General features: G+C 45.5%; 2 protein-coding genes across 13 annotated transcripts in view; one reads left to right on the top strand and one right to left on the bottom strand.

The window, feature by feature from the left end:
* Nucleotides 1-10,197, top strand: part of CACNA2D4 (calcium voltage-gated channel auxiliary subunit alpha2delta 4) — a 179,524-nt gene extending 169,327 nt beyond the window's left edge. For 4 of the 9 annotated variants that reach the window (XM_039546352.1, XM_039546343.1, XM_039546409.1 and 1 more), the window contains 6 exons: nucleotides 722-777; nucleotides 2,050-2,070; nucleotides 3,326-3,443; nucleotides 5,560-5,672; nucleotides 7,551-7,633; nucleotides 8,741-10,195. In XM_039546352.1, the coding sequence (XP_039402286.1) occupies nucleotides 722-777; nucleotides 2,050-2,070; nucleotides 3,326-3,443; nucleotides 5,560-5,672; nucleotides 7,551-7,633; nucleotides 8,741-8,836 (487 nt within the window). In that variant the 3' untranslated portion in view covers nucleotides 8,837-10,195. Of the gene's footprint in view, nucleotides 1-721; nucleotides 778-2,049; nucleotides 2,071-3,325; nucleotides 3,444-5,559; nucleotides 5,673-7,550; nucleotides 7,634-8,740 lie in introns of those variants that run through there. The other 5 variants (XM_039546316.1, XM_039546335.1, XM_039546326.1 and 2 more) reach the window with 4 other exon arrangements.
* A 7,885-nt stretch (nucleotides 10,198-18,082) lies between these two features.
* ADIPOR2 (adiponectin receptor 2) overlaps nucleotides 18,083-21,136 on the bottom strand; it is a 66,159-nt gene continuing 63,105 nt past the window's right edge. For all 4 annotated transcript variants that reach the window (XM_039496963.1, XM_039496962.1, XM_039496960.1 and 1 more), the window contains one exon: nucleotides 18,083-21,082. In XM_039496963.1, coding sequence (XP_039352897.1) covers nucleotides 20,951-21,082 — 132 coding nt within the window. In that variant the 3' untranslated portion in view covers nucleotides 18,083-20,950. The remainder of the gene's footprint in view (nucleotides 21,083-21,136) is intronic.

Below are 21,136 nucleotides of genomic sequence, written 5' to 3' on the forward strand. Positions count from 1 at the left end.
ACATTGGGCCCAAACTGAAGCACTGAATCTAAACATCCTTGAAGTTTGGAAAAGATCCTGAGCCCATCTTTAGTACAGATTAGTTTACCAGGCACACACTGCCCCTGTCGCTGTGTTTGCATAGTACCCACTTCTGTCGCACTGATCAATACTTACTCCACAGCTGGTTCTCAAAGATGCTTGAGTCATTTCTCAGCCTCAGAGGCCACAGAGCTAATGAATGCACTGGGTCAGGGGCAGCATACACTCAGGGCTGGCTTTAGGAAGTGAGGGATGACTCACCCAGCGGCGCTCCAGGTCTTCAGCGGCACTGAAGGACCTGCCGCCGAAGACCCGGAGCAAGAGAAGGACCCACCGAAGAAGACCCGGAGTGCCGCCGCGTGAGTAAAAATTAAGAAGGCGCCTAAGTTAGGTGCTCTTCTTTAGGGTGCAGGGCCCTCTTAGGCGCGGGGCCCGATTCGGGGGAAATCAGCCTAAAGCCGGCCCTGCCTACACTGTCCTTTGGGAATAAGCCATTCTAGTATGAGCAAAGCAAATCAGAGAGCCAAAGGGATGTGCTGAAAGGGTGAAAAAGGTCTCAGACTTCTGCTGCAAGAAAATTCACATTGCACATTTTAGGACTTGGGCTCTTTAGGCCATGGCAGTCCGCTGGGCCATCTCTGTGACACCTGTATCCTTCTGGACTACTGCAAAATGTCCTCTCTTCTTGCTCTTTTATCAGATTTCTTTTGGAGTTCAATATTTGTGGCTTCTGGCGCTCAGAGAACTTGGCAGATGGTAAGTATGCAGGAGTACAGCTACCCCGTAGCACACAAATGTTACAGCACCACTGGAGGAAGGAGTTACACAGAGAAATTTTGCACAGTTCCGAGGCAACACTCGCATATTGGCACCAGGAATTGAGTCTCCAGGTCCTATTACCACTATGTTCAAGACCCGCTGAAAGCTCCAAAGCTGAAAAGCACTCAGCATGAAGTTCTTGTCTCAGTGTCCCAGTGTCTGGGGCTACAGTGACTTTACAGCAGCTTAATACCATGGGAAGTGGTAGAATGGTTTCTCCTCCCCTGGTTCCCCGATAAGTTTTCCCCACATTGGACCAACTAAATATAAGTCAGCTGTGGTGCATATTCAGTTAAAAGACTCCCTCAGGTTCTATGGAATTCTATGGCCAACATATAATTCTCTGTTAAATGATACAGGATGATTTTAAAAACCTATAATTTGTCATTTCCTACTACATTCTATAGGGTATCTATCAGTCAAGACAATGAAAACAGAACATTGCACAATAGTTGAGCACAGAGCCTCATTAGGAGCTGGAAGGATCTATATGAAGGCTGTATTGTAATATGAAATCTTCAGTAGTTATTCATAGGTAAATCCTGCTTCTGTTGAAGACAACAGCAAAATCCTCATTGACTTTGGTATTTGGCCTTCAGTTGCTCTGCATTTCCCAGTATTCTGAAAAGCTCAATCTTATGCTAAGAAGGTGAAATTCATACTGTTTAGAGTCAGCACGAGACATAACCACCATTTAAGTCCCACTTAAGTCCTCAAAGTAAGGATTAACTGGGACTTCTGAAGTGATGGCACTGGTGTAGGCTTTCTGAACAAGCATGAACTTCATGCAAAATACATATGATAAATACTATGGCCCTCCTGAAGAGTGGCATATTTCCTTCAGGATCGCATAGGTTCACAGAAGTGGGGAGAGAGAGAAACAGGTTAGATTACCAAATCCATTCCTGCTGTCCGTGCAGGAGAGAGTGCCCTTATTAGAAGATACATCAAGAGAGTGAAAGGTTTGGTTCAATGTGTCCATAACTATGTGTCACTTTAAATCGATGTGTTTTGTTTTAATCATACTCTCTTCGGGGGGAGGGGGAAGAGGGTCTGATTCCTGTACTATTCATCATCACTCCCTTCTCTGCTTTCTTCCATTTTCCCCTCGCTTCATCTATGACCTCCCCCTGTGACTTCATACATTCACTGTGCTGCCATCTTGTGTAACTGTCATGTGACCCCATCTTCATTATGTGACTCGGATAGCCAAGTCTGTCTTCCATCACTGTAAGTAGACTGAACAATTTGAGTTTCCTAGGAATGGAAAGGGGAGGTTCACAAAGCATTTAGTCAGAAGCCTTAAGATGAGAAGGGGCAAGCAAACCGTCCTTTTGGTTTTTTAACTCCAGCGGCCCTGAATTTGCAGTGAGGTTTCAGAGTAATGCAGATAGTGGCGCCTAACACCAATTCTTTGCACTGCCAATGGGTGGTGATAGAGCGGCTGTTATTTGTTCAATTTGTTGAGCTGCTGATATGGGCCAGGTCTCTGAGAAGTCAATAAAAGGGGAAAATACTCATCTCTTTAGTGATTGGCTGACCAGACAAAGCCCAGCCAATTATTACTACAATACAGATGGATCCTTGGCCACTTATAAAATCAGCAAGTATGAAGGGGCCTTTGACTAACTAGGCCTTGTAGGGCACTTGGAGACCCACCTATCAATATGCCTCTTTTTCCAGGAACTATGCAGGAAATGAACAAATGATAACCCACTCCTTCGTATGAAATAAATCACACTCTTATGTACTTCAAATAGTAACAGGCAATGTAGATTTTCCTTCCACAACATCTTGGCTTAACTCCTCACTAACAGAGCTACAGTAATGCCAAAGTAGTTAAATCAATATACCCCCCCAACTGGGTACTCGGTTGCATCAGTCTAAAAGTACCTTATACTGGTATAGCTTATTCTCATTCGCTATGGGAATAGCTATACTGATATAAGGTACTGCTATAAGTTGTACCATTTTAACTATATGAGTACAATTAAAAACAGTGTGTGATAAGGCCTAGTTTACTTTCTCAATGTAACCATAGAGTAATATCTCAAACATTTCTCCTGCTACACTGGTTTTCCCACACCACCTGGTGGCTTTAAGTATCATTGCACTTCATTTTTGTCAGCAACTTTGCCTTTTTTGGCGGGGGGCATCGTCCACACTTTCTTTCAATCCATTTCTCTGGGCATATCTACACTTACCGGTAAATTGGCACTGCTGCAATCGATGCAGCGAGTGTCGATTTAGCGGGTCTGGTGAAGACACGCTAAATTGATGGGAGAGTCCTCTATCGATCTGTGTACTCCACCTCCATGAGAAGAGTAAGGAAAGTCAATGGGAGATGCTCTCCCATCAACACAGCATAGTTATTCACGTAACTGAAGTTGCATAAGTTAGATCGATTTATGGTAGTGTAAACCAGCCCTCTGTCTCTCTGTTCCCCAGTCCTCGTTTCTGACTTCATCTCTTTTTGCCATCGCAGCTCACAAGCATAAGAAACATGATATGCTGCAGCCATGCGACACAGAATACCCTGTCTTCGTGTACGAGACCACCATCAAAGAGACCAATGGGCTGATTGAGTGCGGAGACTGCCAAAAGTAAGAAATAAATCTGCCCTTTTATTTCAGGACTTTACCCATAGACCTCCACTCCTTCCTCTGGCTCATCCCAGCTCATTGATGAACATTTAGAGCTAAATTGTGAGTTTGCCAGTAGGAATCGAGAATAGGTCACAATTTCCTCCCCCACCTCCTGCTTCCTCCTATCAGTAACAAACCAAGCTACCATCCTCAGCACAGCTCTATGGAGGGTGGGAGACAAGTGTGGAGTGTGAGCTTTCTGGACCCAAGGGCCAGGTAGCCTGCCCAGGAGCATAAAGCAGAGCGGGCGCTGCATTCCGATTCTCCCTTCACTCACCCATGTGTACACTGCCAGCCACCTACACGTATATTAGAGGCTGCCCACAGAAACTGCAAGGTGGGTGAGGTAATATCTTTTATTGGCCCAACTACTGTTGCTGAGAGACAAGCTTTTGAGCCACACAGAGCTCTTCTTCAGGGCTGGGAAACTTACTCAGAGCATCACTGCACAATGCAAGGTGGGACAGTTTGTTTAGCGTAAGTAGCTAGCACATATTATAAGGGACCATTCAAGGCAGAGTGGCCCATTCATACCTCTGCAGTCATAAGATAGAAAGAGGGGGGTTAGACAATTACAGATGGTTGTAATACATCGAGTGTCTCTGATCACTCCATGATTTTTAATGTCTAACATAGTTATGAATTTAAGCTCCCAGGCTTGGCTTTTGAAAGTGTTGTGCAGGTTTCCTTTGAGGATGCGGATTTAGAGTGATCTCTCTGTGAAAAGCGCTCACCCACAGGTGATAGAGTGTTTTTGTCTTATATCATTTTCCTGAGTGAATTCAGTCAAGAGTGTAGTGATTGTCTGGTTTCACCCACATGTTGTGATAGGCATGTGTAGGATCTATGGATCTTGAAAGGTGTGTTGTGTGTGGTGTTGATCTTTGTAGCAGTGGAGATAGGTCTGCAGGTTTTGCATGTTGTTCTGGCAGGGTCTGGTGCCACTTTGAGTTGGTGTGTCCTGGTCTGTGGGGAGCTTTCATACGAGGATGAAAAAAATGCAGACATTCTTATTTTGCCATCATCACTACACAATGCTGCACAGCATCTTCTTCCACTCAACATTTACAGATTACAGAATACCTGCTCCCCTCAAACTCCCAGCAGAGGGCAGCAGAGCACTGCAGTTCACACTTGTTTCAACTGACTTTAGAGAGACTGCTTTTGGGGGTCATCACCAGAGCTGAGAGAAGAATGCGGGGGCGGGTTTGGTTTGGGGACTGAACTGAAAAAATCTGTCTGGATTCAAATCAAAACCATTTACAAAAATATTTTTGTCAAACTTGAAAAAAAATTAAAAGTTTGTTTCAAATCAAACAAAATATTTTTGGTCAATTTGAAATCAAGTTTTTCAGTTTTTCTATTTGATGTGGCCCATTTTGAGTGTTTATTACATCTCCCCATGTTTGGGGGGTGGTTTTTAAATAAAGATATTGGAAAATCTGAATCTGAAATTTTATGAAACAAAGGCAAACGAAAACATTTCCAAATGTTCAAAACAAAAATTTGAAATAAAACACGCTGAATATTTGGGGGGGGGGACTTTAGTTTCTCAACCAAAGCTATATGTCAAATTTGATCCAAATTCATAGATAGATTCAGAGCACCAAAAAAGCATTTTTCAATGGCACAAAACTCAGCAAAACGCAGAGACAGCAAGCATCATGCAACCACGTTACATGAATATGCTGTTTTGTATCACTATTTTTCTCAACCAAGTTTCTCCAACCTAAGCAAATTCTTACCTTTATAGGACAATATATAACACACACAAACGTGCGTGTATTTGCCTACTTTGGATTTTTTAAAAGTCAAATGAGTTTGGCATTATCTGAAGATAAAAAGGTACCTTAATAATGTCATCAACTGAACATCACCTCTCCTTCCCCCGCATTCTCTCTGTTCACTGTTCCTCCCCCTTCCCTTTCCCTCCTGCCATCTCTTTCCTATTCTCTCTTCTTGTATTCCTTGCCCATGGCCATTATCATCAGGTGCTGCAATTTCCCTATATGCTATTCTAACCACCTGCTTTGGGGTGGGTGGGGGATATGCTTTCTTTCTCTCCCTCCTACAGGATGTTTGTAGCACAGCAGATTGCCAACAGTAACCTCCTGCTCCTGGTTACAGATGCTACCTGTGACTGCAGCATCTTCCCACCTGTCCTCCTGGAAGCAAAAGAAGTCAAATATATCCTTCTTCTATCACAGCGTGTGTTAGACTCTGCAGCCCTTTCTGCTGTTCTCCCACTGCAACAATTAGCCTGGGGGTGGAGGATCTGTTCCTGTAGCAATTAGCCGAGGGGAGGAGAGAGAGCTGGGAGGTATAGCTCCACTTGTGATGCAGCAGGATGCAAGTGTGGGTACAACAGGCAGGCATGGTGGAGGGAGCAGAGAGAGAGAGAGAGAGCAGGCAGGTTAGAGGGGTGGTTGGAAATGAAAATCTTCCCTTTTAGCCACCCAAGAACTCGAACCCCATTTAGAGCCTGGTGTTGAAAAGTGGCCTCCATTGTGATGAGCAAAGCCCTGTGCCAACCATTCACTGCAAGGCAATGCAACCATTCACTGTGTAGATATCTATGCTCCCTCCCTGCCCCACATACCTGTGGGGGAAGGGAGCAGCAGCCCAGTGGGGACTCCAGCCCTGTGGAGTAGCCCAAGCAGGGGTGTACATGGATCCTCACACCCCCTCACTCCCCAGCACAGGAACACATGAGGACTCATGACTGAGCTGTAACTTGTTAAAAATACAATAGTCCTTCCTGTTCTGTTACTGCCCCTTATAAATAGCCAGTTACTTACCTGCAAGTGGAAGCTGGACCCAACTCTCCCCTTGTGAACTGGCCTCAGTTGGCCATTACCCATTTGTATAAGCTACAGAGGGAGGGCATTTTGCAGACTACGCTGGGATTCTAGGGAATGCACTCACTGATGCACCAGCCCTTCTAGGGTCAGCAGCATATTTAAACACACTAGAAAACCTAATCTGGGGACTTCTGAAACAACACAGGGAGAACAGCTGTAATGCTTTGTTTTTGTAGATCACTAGCAGATCATCTCAAAATGGCTCACAAACACTAAGAAACTAAGTGCCCCAGCACCTCTGAGCGGCAGGGAAGTATTGTTAGCCGCACTTTACAGATGGGGAAACTGAGGAACAAAACCACCGTGACTTGCCCACACTCACACAGGAAGCCTGTGGTTGAGGCAGGAGTCGAAACTTTATCACCTTGCGCCCGAGGCAAGGCCTTAACTACAAAATTATCCTGCCGCCCTCTGCTACAGAACATACAAAAATTCTGAACAAGGATCCCTGGGAACCTAAGCGACTGGAAACATGACTTCCCAATTGCCAGCTCCCAGGAGTGCTGGAGGAGGGCGTAGACGCTACATGTCAGACACTTCCATACAGACCAGTTAACTCTGTGCCTGGTATCACCCGCTAGCTCCCTCAGCAGGCTCAGATACAGTTAATAGGAGAAGCAATGACTAGGTGGCAGGATTTGTGATGTTAAAGAATAGCCATGGTAGAGGGGTTGGGATAATAGGGGGAGGAAAGAGACAGACATGATGGTGATGGTAGAACAGATGTCTGAGAACAGTGGCCCAGTTATTCCAAGTTCAGGTAAGTCGCCTACAGCAGTTATTTCTTTAAGTCAGTCCTGCAGGATCATGCCCTTTCCTCATTAACTATGGTCACATTAAGTTTTCTGTCTCTCTTATCCCGTCACCATGAAATAAAGCAGCTAAGCATTTCCGCCTTCTCCCCAGCCTCTGTTCTGTATGCTCCCTCCCTGGCACAGGGCCAACTTGTGCTTTCTTTTCATAATCTTTTGCTTCCATACCGCAGCTTATTTCTTTTTACAGCCTTGGAGACTCGTCCTCCCGTGCTGTGAGTTGCCTCTGTCCCCTTTTATCCTCCCTCCGTCTGAATTCCTAGGGCCCTTGGACACAGCTCTAAGATTCAGTCAGTCAGTCTCGCTAGGCTATGTGAGGGACCTCACAGTCTTTTGTCCGTGCTGCTTTTGTCCCTATCTAAATGCTACTGTTGATCTTAATGGCAATACACATAATGCTTCGGTGAAGTGCGACAGGATGCGCTCCCAGAAACTGAGACGGCGGCCAGATACCTGCCACGCATTCCACCCGGAGGTACAGTAGGGACCATGGGGCTATACAGCTGGGGCTGGGGCGGGGGGGTGTTCAGTCTCATTCACACCACTACACTTACTGCATAGGCTCAGAAATGCCCAAAAGCTTGTGATGATCCTATAGTGGTTTTCCATTTAATTAGGGTGATCACCTTTTCAAAAAACACAAAACCGCCCCCTCTGCAGTTCCCAGCCAATGGGAGCTGCGGAGGTGGCAGTCAGGGTGCGGGAAGCACGTGGAGCCTCCCTGGCCACCCCATGCCTAGGAGCCGGAGGGACATGCCGGCTGCTTCTAGGGAGCCGCATGAAGCCAGATAGGGAGACTGCCAGCCCTGCGCCAACCGGACTTTTAGCAGCCCAGTCAGCGATACTTACCGGAGCCGCCAGGGTCCCCTTTCGACCGGGTGTTCCAGTCAAAAAATGGACACCTGGCAACCCTGCTGGCAGAAGCCTTTCTTTTTAGACCATAAGATCCTAGTCCCCTACACCACACATGTGTGTTTTAGCAAATGGCGAATCCTGTACATATGCAGCCAGCCATGGACCCAAGAGATTTTGCTGCCTCAGCCTACTGCACCTAAAGACAGGAAGCGCAGCTCCTTGCACTAGTAAATGGCTGTGCATGAATCCCTCAAAGTCTATAAACTGGTGCATGGAGCGGGTTGCATGCAAAGGGCTGCAGCGGGGCAGCACAGGAGGTAAGTCCATGCAGGCTTTGGGGCCCTGAATCCCAGCACCAATGCCACGGGGTGTGGATCCTACAGCACTCAGAGGCGGAGGGAGCAATTTATGGTACTAGTGCATGGGTCTTCAAGAGCTCTAAGACAGAGGTTTTAGGACAGTTGGTTTTCTGGGTGACGTGCGCTTGGAGGGTCCCCCAGCCTGAAGGCATGAGGCCCTTACTCTGGACCTGTCCCTTCCTCTCTGCTCAGTGCAATATTGCCTCACAATATTCACTGCCTCTGTCATTGCGCTGGCTGCAGCCTCCACCCCCTATGTTCCATGAGCCCCTGAGCATCCTGGCAGTGGGATGAATCATTTTACTTGCCCTCTTGTGACCCTAGAAATAGATTTGCTGATCTTGTGCCTCCTTCTCATTTGTTCTCAGGAGAATGCTCAGGACTGCGGTGGAGCTGCTGAGATCTCAGCCTCGCTGACATTACTCCTCCTAGCACTGGTGACCTTTGCTCTCCTCCTGCGATGACTGAGTCTACCATGATCCTTACAGTTTGCAGAAATGGTGGATAATACAAGGGAGTCCACTACTTCCCGGGGACATTCTTAGAGCCAGAGAGTTGGAGCTGTAGGAGGGGAGGAGCCCACGATGTAGGCACTATGACTCCCTGTGGACTTGTGGGGACAAGGCAGAGACTCCTCACATATTGGCCTGTCTCTCGGCCAAAAGGCTTATAGTTCAGTTTTGTGTTTACAATGGAAGCTGTTTCTTCCGGAAGAACTTGCAGCTTGAGTCCTGGCCACCACGGCTGTGGATCAAATGGGATTAACTGTCTATGCAATAAATAATGGAACGGATATTCCCAGCTCTGGGGACATTACCTGACAGATCAGCTGCGCTCATGAGGGAATGTGAAGGCTCCAGGAATATCTGATACCATCTTCCTGTGACTAGTTCTGCCCCCGTCCATGGTAGTGATGGAGTCCATGCAGATGCAGTGGGGATTTCACTAGTGCTGTCCACTACATAGCAGAGCTGTCCATAATGTAATCTGCCTTGCTGCGCCACACCAGGCTGATGTACTGCGTAGGATGGTTTGAACTGGGCACACGTTGCCCTTCAGGAACAGCTAGGGTTTAGCTATGACATTTTATTTATTGAACATGCTCACTAGGCTCAAGGATTTTCAGCACCTTGGATTCCTGGTGGTTACGGGGCACAGGGGGAAGCCAGTGATGACCAGAGTTAGGCATAAACGGCAGGGCAGGGCAGCAGTAAAGGAAAAATACCTCAGTGAGGCTCCGCATAAGGAGGTGGTTCCCCAACACAGGGCGGTTCCTAGAGACCAGATTCCCCACATCAGTGTTATACAATTCATAACGGGGATTGCGCTGACTTAAAAGGAGGCCCGAGCAGAGGAAATAGCACAGCTTGGCTAATTATACTTATTTCAGCAGAAACTGCCATAAAGCTTTGGTCCCCAGAACTGACTTCTCTTAAAAAGTGATTGAGCATCCTGGAAAGTCTAACAAGCCTGCATACAAAAGGGAAAGGCACCTGTCTATTAAAAACAAAACGAAACAGCCCCTCCAGACGTAGGACCTACTTACAAAAAGAAGAAAGGAAAAAATAAGAAGTGGGGTTTGTGCTGCCATCTGCTTTCTCTGCAGAAGCAGCTAAGAACCAAGCACTAACTTCAGAGCTATGCTGTCCTAATCAATTGCTGAAGCCTCAGGCTGGGCTGGAGACAGTGGCAGTCCCCCACTCATGATTCTGGTTGTTCCCAGCTGCCAGGCACGTTTTCAGGCATGACAAACAATGACCAGGGAAGAGGGAACAAGATGATTTTTTTTTAAATAAAGTGCTTGCCATTGTCTCTTTAAAAACAAATGTGGCATATTTTAAACAGATATTTAAGGTGTATTATGTTATACTTGGGACTGATCTCTCAGCCTTGTAACTCCAAGCAACCCTAATCCACTGGTGGTGATTACAGCCAGGGCAGAGTCTATGGCCTGGGGGCAACTGACTCATGCAATCCCTACAGTGCATGGGCAGCTTGCCAGGAGCTCAAGGGTTGGGCCTGATTTGCTTAAAATGGAGCAGATAGCAGCTGCCTTAATTAGTAATACAGATGTTGAGACTACATCTCCCAGCATGCAGTACTCTCAATTGGGCCAAGGGGCCATGCTCTGTTGCGTCCTCTGAGTGCTGCCATAATACAAATAAGACATGAATAATAAAACAATAATGAAGCGAAATGATTAAAGCATAGTCCAGCAATGAGCATTGTTAGTTCTACCATTTGCTCCCACTTCCCACGGCTCCCCATTATTTTCTGTCTCTCTTGCACCATCTGTGCCTGAGCCAGCCCCTCCCCCTTTTAAAAAGGGCCAGACTTCCCTATTGTAGAACTTGGACTGAGCATGAAGGAATGACAGAAAAAAGAAAAAAGTAGCTCTCCAGGCAGGAGCTGCCAGTGTCTAAAGGAACCATCATGAGGTTTGGTGGGGGGGGGGACATGGGAGATATGGGGACAGAGGCCTCCTGGCCTCTCCTGCCACTATTGCCAGACTCTGGGGGCAGCTCCAGCTGCTTCCCTTGCAACAAAGACCTCCAGCCTGCCCTGGCATGGGAGGGGAGGGGAGTTCCCTCACCTGCCCCCTCTCTGGCCAGGTCCATCTGCTTCCCCGGCAGAAAGCTCCTTTAGAGTTTTAATCCAATGACACTGCATTTTGCTCTGGTGCAGTTATAAATATTTCACAAGCATTCCCTCCTTCTCTCCCCCATAAACTCTGCTGCTCTGACTGATGGAGGAGGCCCCTGGGGTTTCAATTACTAACCTGCAGTACCATTTGGCCTGTGCTGGATGCTCCTTTGTCTAGGACTCCCTGCTGCCCACAGGGAAAGGAACATGATTTATAGACCCACTGTTAATGCTGTGACAGCCAGGCTTACTGTGGGGGAGCAAGCCAAGGGAAGCAAGCTAGCCTGCATGAGGCACCATGTGCAGCCTCGCAGAACACTACACAACTGCACTCAAAAAGCCTGAACAAACAGGGTCTTATGCAAAGCCAGTCCCAGCAGGGTCTATGCTTCCCAGAGCCCTGCTGTCAATCAGGGAGAAAGAGACAGATGCACAGACCGGAGAGGTGTACGGCAAAACTAGAGTTTAGCCAACAGAGTACCATGAAGGCTGCTGCTGTCTGTCAAATTTCTCGGGAAGCACTTACAAAAAGAAAAAAGGAGGAAAAATATGGATCCAAATAAGTAGATAAAGTGTGGCCCTTTCTTCCCAGTGATGTGCTGATGATGTGACGTGGGACCAAATGAGTGCAGAAGTCAGTCAGCCTTTTGTGCTCCCTGAAACAGTTGTCACTGTACAGGCCTGTTTATGATTAAAGGCTGGTTCCCCTTGAAAGCAGACCTTTGCATTCCCTTGACTAGTGGCCTAATGGAGCACTGTCTGATGCTCCTGGTATTTTTAATCCTTAGAAAGGTGAAAGGTGCTTTTTGACCGTCAAAAGGTGCTCCAAACACACCTACAGCTTCCCCTGGCTGTGACAGTGGGATTTACTGTGCTCCCAAGCTCTGGTTGCTTGCTTGTTTGGCAGGAATATCAGCTCTCACGGAGCCCTGGAGTTAAGGAAAAATGCCCAGAAAAAGCAGCTGCTCCTACTGCCATCTTCCTCAGCCCCGCACACTTGGCAGCCCAGGCAAAAATAAAAAACAGATTGTGACTGCAGAAGTAAACTAGCAGCTGTGAAAGAAGCCATTGTTCAGCTCCAGCTGAGTGGCATTATGCTGCCACCGTAACATGGCATGATGAAGCACAGCTGTAATTTTTTCCTCTTTGTTTAGGACAGAGGCAAAAATGTATGTTTGCACACCTGGGCACATGCATATGGGGCTGTGGATCTGATTTTTTTTTTAATGGAGGGGGCAAAATTTGAGGTGGGAGGGGCAGCTTATAATGCCCTCTCTCATTCCATCATGACCCAAGAAGGCTTCCCTATGAAAGTTTCACCAAGTTTGAAGGAAAGGTTTCGAGTTTGACAAGTCTTCATTTTCTAATGAAAAACTATCTTGGACAAAAATTCCCGCTCAGCTCTACTTTGTTGTAATTGTATTGTAGCTAGGAGCACAAAAGAGCCTGTTTCTCTCAGGTGAATCAGAGGAATAAAGGGCACAGCTGAGAGGGTTGTTTCTAGATGGGGAATACATGACAAATGCAAACTCAGTTAATTATTCCAGAAGAAATTGCAGGATGAAGGACTGGCCTTTATTTACTTTACTAAACTCTAAAAGGTGCTGTGTATATTTCAGAGCAGATTCTATTCCTGGAACCTAGGACCCAGATCTGGAGTTTTAACTCCCAGTAGCACTCAACTAACTCATTTGGATTTTGAATCGACAGCAGCCAGATGGTTTGATTTAGCACGGCAAGTCCAGTATCTAAAGAAATAAGAGAGTGGGTGCAGGGGTGTGTGTGACAGCCACTTACCATAGAGACAGCAGTTTGACATACAAAATAAGTAGCATGGGAGTGACTGTTGCCTAAATCAATGGAATTCTTGCTATGAGGGAGGGGCTTGAGGTTGGAGGAGATGCACAGTTAATTGAAGCATCTCCAGCACTGAGGTCTTGTCTACACACAAACACACCAGTTTAAACAGGTGCAAACGCACATGGCATTTAGTTCAGTTTAGCTTCAACCTATATTCCTAATCAATTTAAGTCAAACTAACAAACTGGTTTAAACCAAAATAAGAGTGCCCAAACAGCCCTTCCCACCAGTTTAACTAAAATTGGTTTATAATCATACCTTTAGCTAAAACCACTGCAACTCAGCACAGACACACCCTGAACCTATGGATAATGGTTTCCTCTACTTCAGACACAGCACATTTCTTGCTTGGTTTCAGAGCTGAGATGTTCACTCATTTGAGTGCACCCAGGAAGAAATCATTCACACAGCAATACATGATGTCCATGTCTGTTTGCCCTCTCACAATGAGAAACACTGCTCTGGGCTGACTAGTGAATCTGCTCAATCGTGTGTGATTGTGGCACAACCTCCAAAACAAACTACAGTGGAGATTCTCCCAGGAAGAAGGGTCTATATGCCCCTAGAGTTTCTCAAAGGTGCACAGTGACAATTCTGTAAACAGCCAAAGACATGTTCCAGAGTGGGAGCAGAGAACATCTGCCACCTGCCTCCTTCCAATGAGATGATGAAAGGAGCAACGCTGAGGGATCCATCATGCAGAAGCTTATCAGTCATGATATTTATTCATTCCCACAGCTGCATACAATGCAAGCATGGGATTCTGACAGTGGCAGTCCTTATGAGAAGTCTGCTGAAGCAGAAAGGAGTGGTTGTGGCCTTCATAAGAGATGCTGCTTGAATCCAGCAGCATCTACTGATAGAACCTGTCTGGGGAGATCACAGCTATGAAGACCTAACTTCTTTCCCATAGCAGTAGCAGCATTGAGGCTTTGATTAGTAGCAACGATATAGCTCTGAAGGCATTTAATTTTATCTCCCCCTGCCACAATCCTGAGTCGGAAGGGGAGTGGTGGGAGGACGCATGCATTTTGGTTAAAATTCAGAAGTGCATTTGATGGGGGTTTGCAAATTTGAAAAATACCATGCTACAAGATAAAGTTATCCTACTACCTAGTACAGTGGCTGCAGCCAATATAAGGGTATGTATACACTTACCTCTTGAGCAATCGATCCACCGGGGGTCGATTTGACACGATAAATCGACCGCCGAGCGCTCTCCCGTCGACTCCAGTATTCCACTGGAGCGAGAAGCATAGGCGGAGTTGACAGGGGAGCGTCAGCAGTCAACCTACCGCAGTGAAGACACCGCAGGAAGTAGCTCTAAGTACATTGACTTCAGCTACATTATTCATGTAGCTGAACTTGCGTAACTCAGATTGATCCTCCACCCCGGTGTAGACCAGGCCTAAAAGCCCTGCTTTATATTGTACCACTTAAACATGATGCAGAATCTTAGCTCACATTGCTCTGCCTGCAGCAGATCTTCCACCTGAATTACTAAACCCTCAAGAACAACATGGCAGGGATGGCTCCTTAGCTCTAACTAGGAAATGGGTTATGGGGGAAGAAATTGAGAATTAGGAAAAAGTTAGCCTTGGACTTACTGCAACCACCTAATGCTGCGAGGTAACGTGTTTGGGATATTATCCTGAAAACAAAATCAGAAGCCTTTCAGCTGAGTTGCAGCTGTTTGACTTTAAGCACACAAGCTTTGTGGAGCAGGAACCAAGCCTTCTCCCGTTTGGCAAAAGCCTAGTGTACCATGGACACTCGGGAAATAATAACTCATCAGTGTGGAGCTGGTAGGAAACCTCATGATTCCAAAAAGGGGACCACTCATAAGGGAATATTTTTTGTTTCCTCCCCCCCCACACCACCCCAGAAGATTAAGGGGGAGGCAGTTGTCTCAGTCTCTGGTTCAACCATATGCCCATCTAGCATATAATGGGGGCTATAAAGCTCCTCTGACCATATCCAGGTAAGGCGCTTTGCTAATAGCAGTGCCTGCTGATATTTTCTGCACTTGGGAAAGTTGGTGGTCTCATGTGAAACTTATTTAATAGAAAGAGGTACAAGGCAAGTGTTGCTATTTAACTTTTGTATTTTGTTGCATGAAGCTATTTTGGCAGCACCACTGAATGTCCAATTTGTACTGAGTTGACCAATTTTGAGTGTTAGTCAGAACATCTCTCCACCAGAGTGTGGCTCCAGGAATATCAAAACAGCTGCTAACATTCACTGTTCTTCACAAGAGCTTCCGATACCCTTGCTTCCCACCAGCTCTGTGCCCTGTTGCCAACCCTCCAGCAGGTAACCACCTCACTGATTTAGAAGGTGAATTCCATTTTTTTCCCCCAGAGGAAGCCTTAGAACCTATTTTCTTTCATAATTTATTTGTATTATGGTAGCCCTAGAGGTCCCACTAGTCAGTACGCCATCATGCTAGGTACTATACATAGCAAAACCGTCCCAGTTAAATGCTACAACACAACACAACACATATTTGTTCAGTATTAGTTTTCACTCAGTGCTACTGCAGTGTTCTTTTCTGCTCCCCTATGCACAATAAGGAGCTGTAACACTACTAGAGGGTCGGCTGGGCTCCATGTCAGCACAAAGGCTTTCCCAGTCTAGCAGATGCCTGAGAAGAGGGACCAGGTAAGGAAAGGCAATCTTGCCCAGGGAGACTGAAATATACTCATCCCCTGTTATTGATATAAATATATATATATATTGGGACCATATTGCAACACTGGCACCACAAAACTGCCAAAAAGGGCATCAAATCTAAAGGATAAAGGGGTCTGTCTAAAGAGAGATTTATTGGATTATGCTATATATATGCTGTCTGTATGTCTTGTTGTTAAAGTAGTAAAGTGTAATAAGTATTGTTTGTAATCTCTATAGTGTCTACTCTCTCTCTTCTCAAGCTGATGTTAGCCCCTGAGATAAGCTAGATAGATGGCATGGCTGGCCCAGGGGCCAGGCCCACGGCCATGGAGAGAAGGCAGAAGGACAGAGGCAGACAGTGACTCAACTGCAGGGACTGGGACTGGCCCATGTGGACCTGACTGCATGTGTAATGTTGCTGTAAAACAAAAAAACAAAGAAAATTACAACCTGGGAAAAACTATATAAGGCCATCCTCATCTCCATCCTCATCTCTTCCTCCTCTTTCTGACCTCTGGAGGACTTGACTTTGCTGAAGCTCTCTACTCTACACTGTTGACCCCCCCCCAGGATGTTCCAGAGAGTTACTCTGATCTGAACCTGCACTTTACTCACACTGCTGAACCCAAGCTGAACTAACTTTTGCCATTTACTGTATGTTATGATTCCATTTAATCCCTATTCTTCCTCTTCTCTTTACCTTTTCTGTAAATTTTTTTTTTTTTTTAGATCCTTTAGATTTGGCAACAGCAGCGTGATTTGATTGTGAGATCTGATGTGTATGACCTGGGTCTGGGTCTGCTGGGTCTGGAGGGATCCTTTTTTTTTTTTTTTTTTTTTGGGTTTTTGGTTTTTTCATTCATTCCCATCCCCAGTGCACTGGTGTGTGTACTGGGAGACTGGAGGTCTCTAAGGAAATTTTTGTGCTTGTTGTGGTTGTGGTGGGGGTGAGAGACCAAAAGTTTTTTGTCTCTGCTGTTTGGTTTGCCTTAGAGGTGGAAAAACCCCAGCCTAGGGCTGTAACTGCCCTGTTTGAGCAATTGGTCCTGATTTGGCACTCTCAGTTGGGTCCCGCCAGAACAGCTCCGTCACACCCTGCCCTTTGGAATGTAACATAAGAACGGCCATACTAGGTCAGACCGATTGTCCATCTAGCCAAGTCTCCTGTCTTCCAACAGTGACTGCTGCTAGATTCTTCAGAGAGAACGAACAGAGCAGGGCAATTACCGAGTGATCCATCCTGTTGTCCAGTCCCAATTTTGGCAGCTTACAGACACCCGGAGCTTGGGTTTGCGTCCCAGACCATCTTTTTTGGAACCTAGTTGTACTTGTGGCCTTCACAGCACTCCCCAGCAACAAGTTCCCCAGGTTAACTGCATTGTGTGAAGCAGTAAGAGTTAACCCTAGTGACAGTCCAAACCACATTCTGACCCACCTTCATACTCCATGCACCAAGTTCTTCTGAGAGTAAAAAGCACTGACCAAAGTTTTATTTTCTAATCCAAAGCAGTCAGATCCAGGTGACTCTTGGGGCAGTACTTCAAAACAGGCTTCTCTAGAAATTTAGTGCAGTTATTGTCTATCCTAGAAAGGGATGCTTGACAATAGGAAAGTGACTCATTGATGGCAATGATGCCAACAGGTCCCCTTAGCCCACAATTACTCAGCCAGCATTTAAAACTGTTCTCCTGCTAGCGCAGACAGGATACACAATAAAGGAAGTGTACAGAACACTGTTGGAGCAAGTGTCTACCCTACTTTTTGATAATGGAGCCTTTTAACTTTGTAAGTTGCTGCCAAACCATCTTTAACCTCTGGAAACATCCGTTGTCCTGGAATCACAAACAAGCTTATGGTTTGCTGATCCTATTTGCTAGACTGATCCAGTTTATAAAACAGTTTTAAACAGGATTTGCCCAGCTGTTGAGGACTAGACAAAAAACTTCTTATAAAACAATTTGACACAAGTCAGGACCTACAATGCAAATAGTGTCTCAGAAGGTTTAGAAGTAAGGCAGTGTTTCCATCATACAACATATACCAAAATTTAAGTTTTGTTCATGTATTAGGCATAGAGGCATGAACAACAAGCTTGATCCCTATGGTGTCAAACTCAGGTTCCATCAGTAGAGCAGTGGGTGAAGGCCACAATTAAAGTATTAAGACTTACTCCAGGTGAGCACACTAGCTGCAGTGTATGGGCGTCCTTACTTAAGGCAGAGTTTAAAGAAATAAAATAGCTCTGAAGTCTGCCTCGTAAGTGAGTCAGATTGGACTTGTACTCCTCTCACTTGAACCATAGATAAAGGGATGCTATGTAGCAACACTTGTGCAACTATTTGCCAGCATCTAGGTCCCGTCCTAGTGTTCACAGTACATCCCCAATCCTGCTCCAAGAAAGTAATGAGAACTCTCCAGGTTCTGGACTATCAGACTCCTTAGTAACAAGCTGATTGGTCAGCCAGAAGCGTTGAGGGAGGGAGTGAAGAAACAGTTTTATTCTTGTAAATATACAAAGCAACAAAGAGCCAAACTTGGTCAATATCCAATTTGGTTCTTTTATTAGCAGAAGTTAACACAGCAAGTCATGAGATCCCATCTTATATGGAACCAACCACCAGAGACCCCCAACCATCAAAAATCCCAAAATGTGCTTTGTTGCTTCCAACAGTAAGCAATTTAAAAAAAAAAGAAAATACTGAACAAGGCCACTATTTAATGGGGAAGGAAAGGAGCTGTAGGTCCTATCTATTCTATGGCAATAATCTGCACACAGAGCAAGCAAGCCTCTGACCGCTGAGAGTAAGGCATTCAGGTGCCAACCTGGGAAGAGTTCTCAGCAAGCGCTACGGGGGGAAGTGCACAACTAGGCAGTTTATTGGAGCTCAAAAACGTCCTAAACAGAGATTGACTGGGTTAAGAATTGCAGGTGGAGTATTGTGTTTTTGTAATAGTTCTGTGCTGTGTTGGGCCAGGTTACAATGTCCCTTCAGGGAGTGAGCGTAGAATGATTCAGGATGGAGACTGCCACTTTTGCTGGTATTGATACAGAGGTATCCAAAGTGCTTTCCAGAACAAGTCTGGTTCTGATATGTACCATTGCTTTCTCAAGTAGCAGCGCACCCCTCCTGCCAATGCTTATTAAACCCTCTCATTAAAAGTGCCTGGTTAATACTGCTATGTATTCCAGTTAGGCACTACACAAACCCACAATACAATACAAGCCTTTCCTTCAGTCCTATTGACATCCACTATGGTGATCCCACCAAGAAAAACATCCCTCTAAGCCTCCCACAAGCTCCAACAAAGCACCTCTTTCTACAGCTAAGCTTTATTTCAAAATTTCTGAAAATAACTCTAACCAAAGGGCAAAAGAGAAAATACTTCCTTTTTAGAGTCAGTGAGGATCCTTGAATATAATCAAAGTCTTCCACTTCTGTTCAACCCTATTAGACAAGATAACTGCTTGAAACATTGATTAATAGCCTGGATTCCCAAGAATGTTTACTTGTAAGATCTCTACAATCCACATTTTTAACTTGCAAATTTGAACTTTCACCCTTTAAAAATTTAGAACAATTTTACCTTCCTATTGCTTTGTGAACCACAGCATTTTAGGAGCTGTTTAATCCTAGGTGAGAGGTTTCTAGCAACTAGATTCTTACTCTAGTACATGAAACTTCTGTGCCATACACTGTATACCTGACAATCAGTTTTGCCCCAAGACTCAGAAGATTCTCCAACAATCTGCTTATCTCTCTGGCTTCTGACTAGGCTCCAGAGATCAAGCACACCAACTCAATATGAGAAGAATATACGCTTCCCCCTAAGCAGAGGCTCCACAATAGTTCAAATGGTCTCAATTTTACTTCCGGGTTAAAAAAAAAGCCAGCTACCCCATTGGTTAAGCACGGCTGGGAAATCACATTGACTGGACCTGAAAAGTGAGAACTGTGCAGGGTTTAGTGCAGATTTAAAAAAGTCACAAGATTCTGTAGGACAAGGGGCTCTGTACACACATGAAGGTGATATGCCTTAAGGCAAGGGACACCATTAAATCTGAGTGCTTCCTGCTGGCTGCTTCACAGCACAGCACAGCACTGCCCATGATACCAGGGAAGCCAGCTGCTCTCCCAGCAGGAGCAGAGGCAACGGTAGGAAAGGGAGTCTATTGCAGCACAGGGAATTTACTCAATTTAACACTGGGACTTCTGTGGATAAGGAAGAAATCCAATAAAAAAATCCAGAGTGTGTGCAAGTAGCCAAACAGTATTCTTCCTTTGAGTGCACAGCTTCTTCCTTCCAGTGCCAGCCTATCTTCCCCACCCCCATTACTCCTCACATGCTTACCCACCTGGGGAGCGATTCTATTCTTTCATAAGTGCCATTAGCAACATGTAATCATATCAAAGCATGGTAGATCCATGAATGGCAACCAAAAAGGTAGAAAACAGTGGCTTTTGTTCGCAGAAAGGTACCCATGGAATCAATTCATGAGCCACATCTCACACACACACACACACCCCGTTACACTCCACTTCATGTGGCAACCATTCAACTTCATTTTAATTTCACAATCCAAACCCCCCCGCCAAAGGGCCAAGAAAGCTCAGAAGGCAATTGCCCCATGTGGATGGGCAGGGGTCAGATGCATCATTCTAGTTACCTTGAGTAGCTAAACTTACTAACACTGAGACCTGAAAGACAGCCTGATTAAAAAAGTAGGCATCTGGCCATTGCCAACCTCTATGTGCCATGTTCTGAGCCTGCTCCAAACGCTGAGCAGAATGCCATATTGCCCAGTACATGCCAGCTTCCAGGAAGAGTCTGCAGGACCATCATGCCTCACTCCCAAGGATTTTACCTGGTCCTCCTGCAGTCACTTCTTTTGTGCAAAATTGAAACAGTGTGTGGTACTTGCATGTTGCATTCTATACAAAACCCTCTTTCCCCCCACCCCATTTGTTTAAAACATTTATATAAATTTATTTTAACAGAAAGTTAGAAATCTTATTTACAATTTTTTCCCCAAAAGAGCATCTAAAATCAGCTCCTTCCCCTGCCCCTAAAGAAGATATAAATCTTAGCCTAGATTTAAAAAAGAAAACTGCTAAGCCATCCCTCCCATTTTCTACAAATAAATATGGCATTGAACAGAGGAAACTGTCCTCTGTAGCTCAATCTGTAGATCAAGAATAAGTTAGGGTTTAAGAATTTCCTGGTCTTCAAATTGATTCACTCCATTGTTTGAGGTATAAATTTCTTGTGTCAGAAATCCCAAGAAGCTTCCATATCCCATTACATGAGGCTTGGATTCTCCGGTGTTCGCGTCACTAGCCAGTTAACATCAACGCCTCTTGCAGTCCACTGTTTTGGTTATGATCCTGGGCTGAAGGCAGGTTTTACTGCATGTCTCCCTCCTCCGTGCAGCCTCCCCCAACTGTGAAACGGAACTCCTGAAGGTTTGAAACACCATGGAAGTGCACAAAAGCTCCGGCTACTACGAAGATGTGAAACAGCTGATGGGAGTGGAACTGTGGAAACAAGACATTTCTGTTCAGCCAGAGACATATGGAATCCAAGTACCA

This window comes from Mauremys reevesii, linkage group 1 (genome assembly GCF_016161935.1).
Source record: "Mauremys reevesii isolate NIE-2019 linkage group 1, ASM1616193v1, whole genome shotgun sequence".
Taxonomy (NCBI): Eukaryota; Metazoa; Chordata; order Testudines; family Geoemydidae; genus Mauremys; species Mauremys reevesii.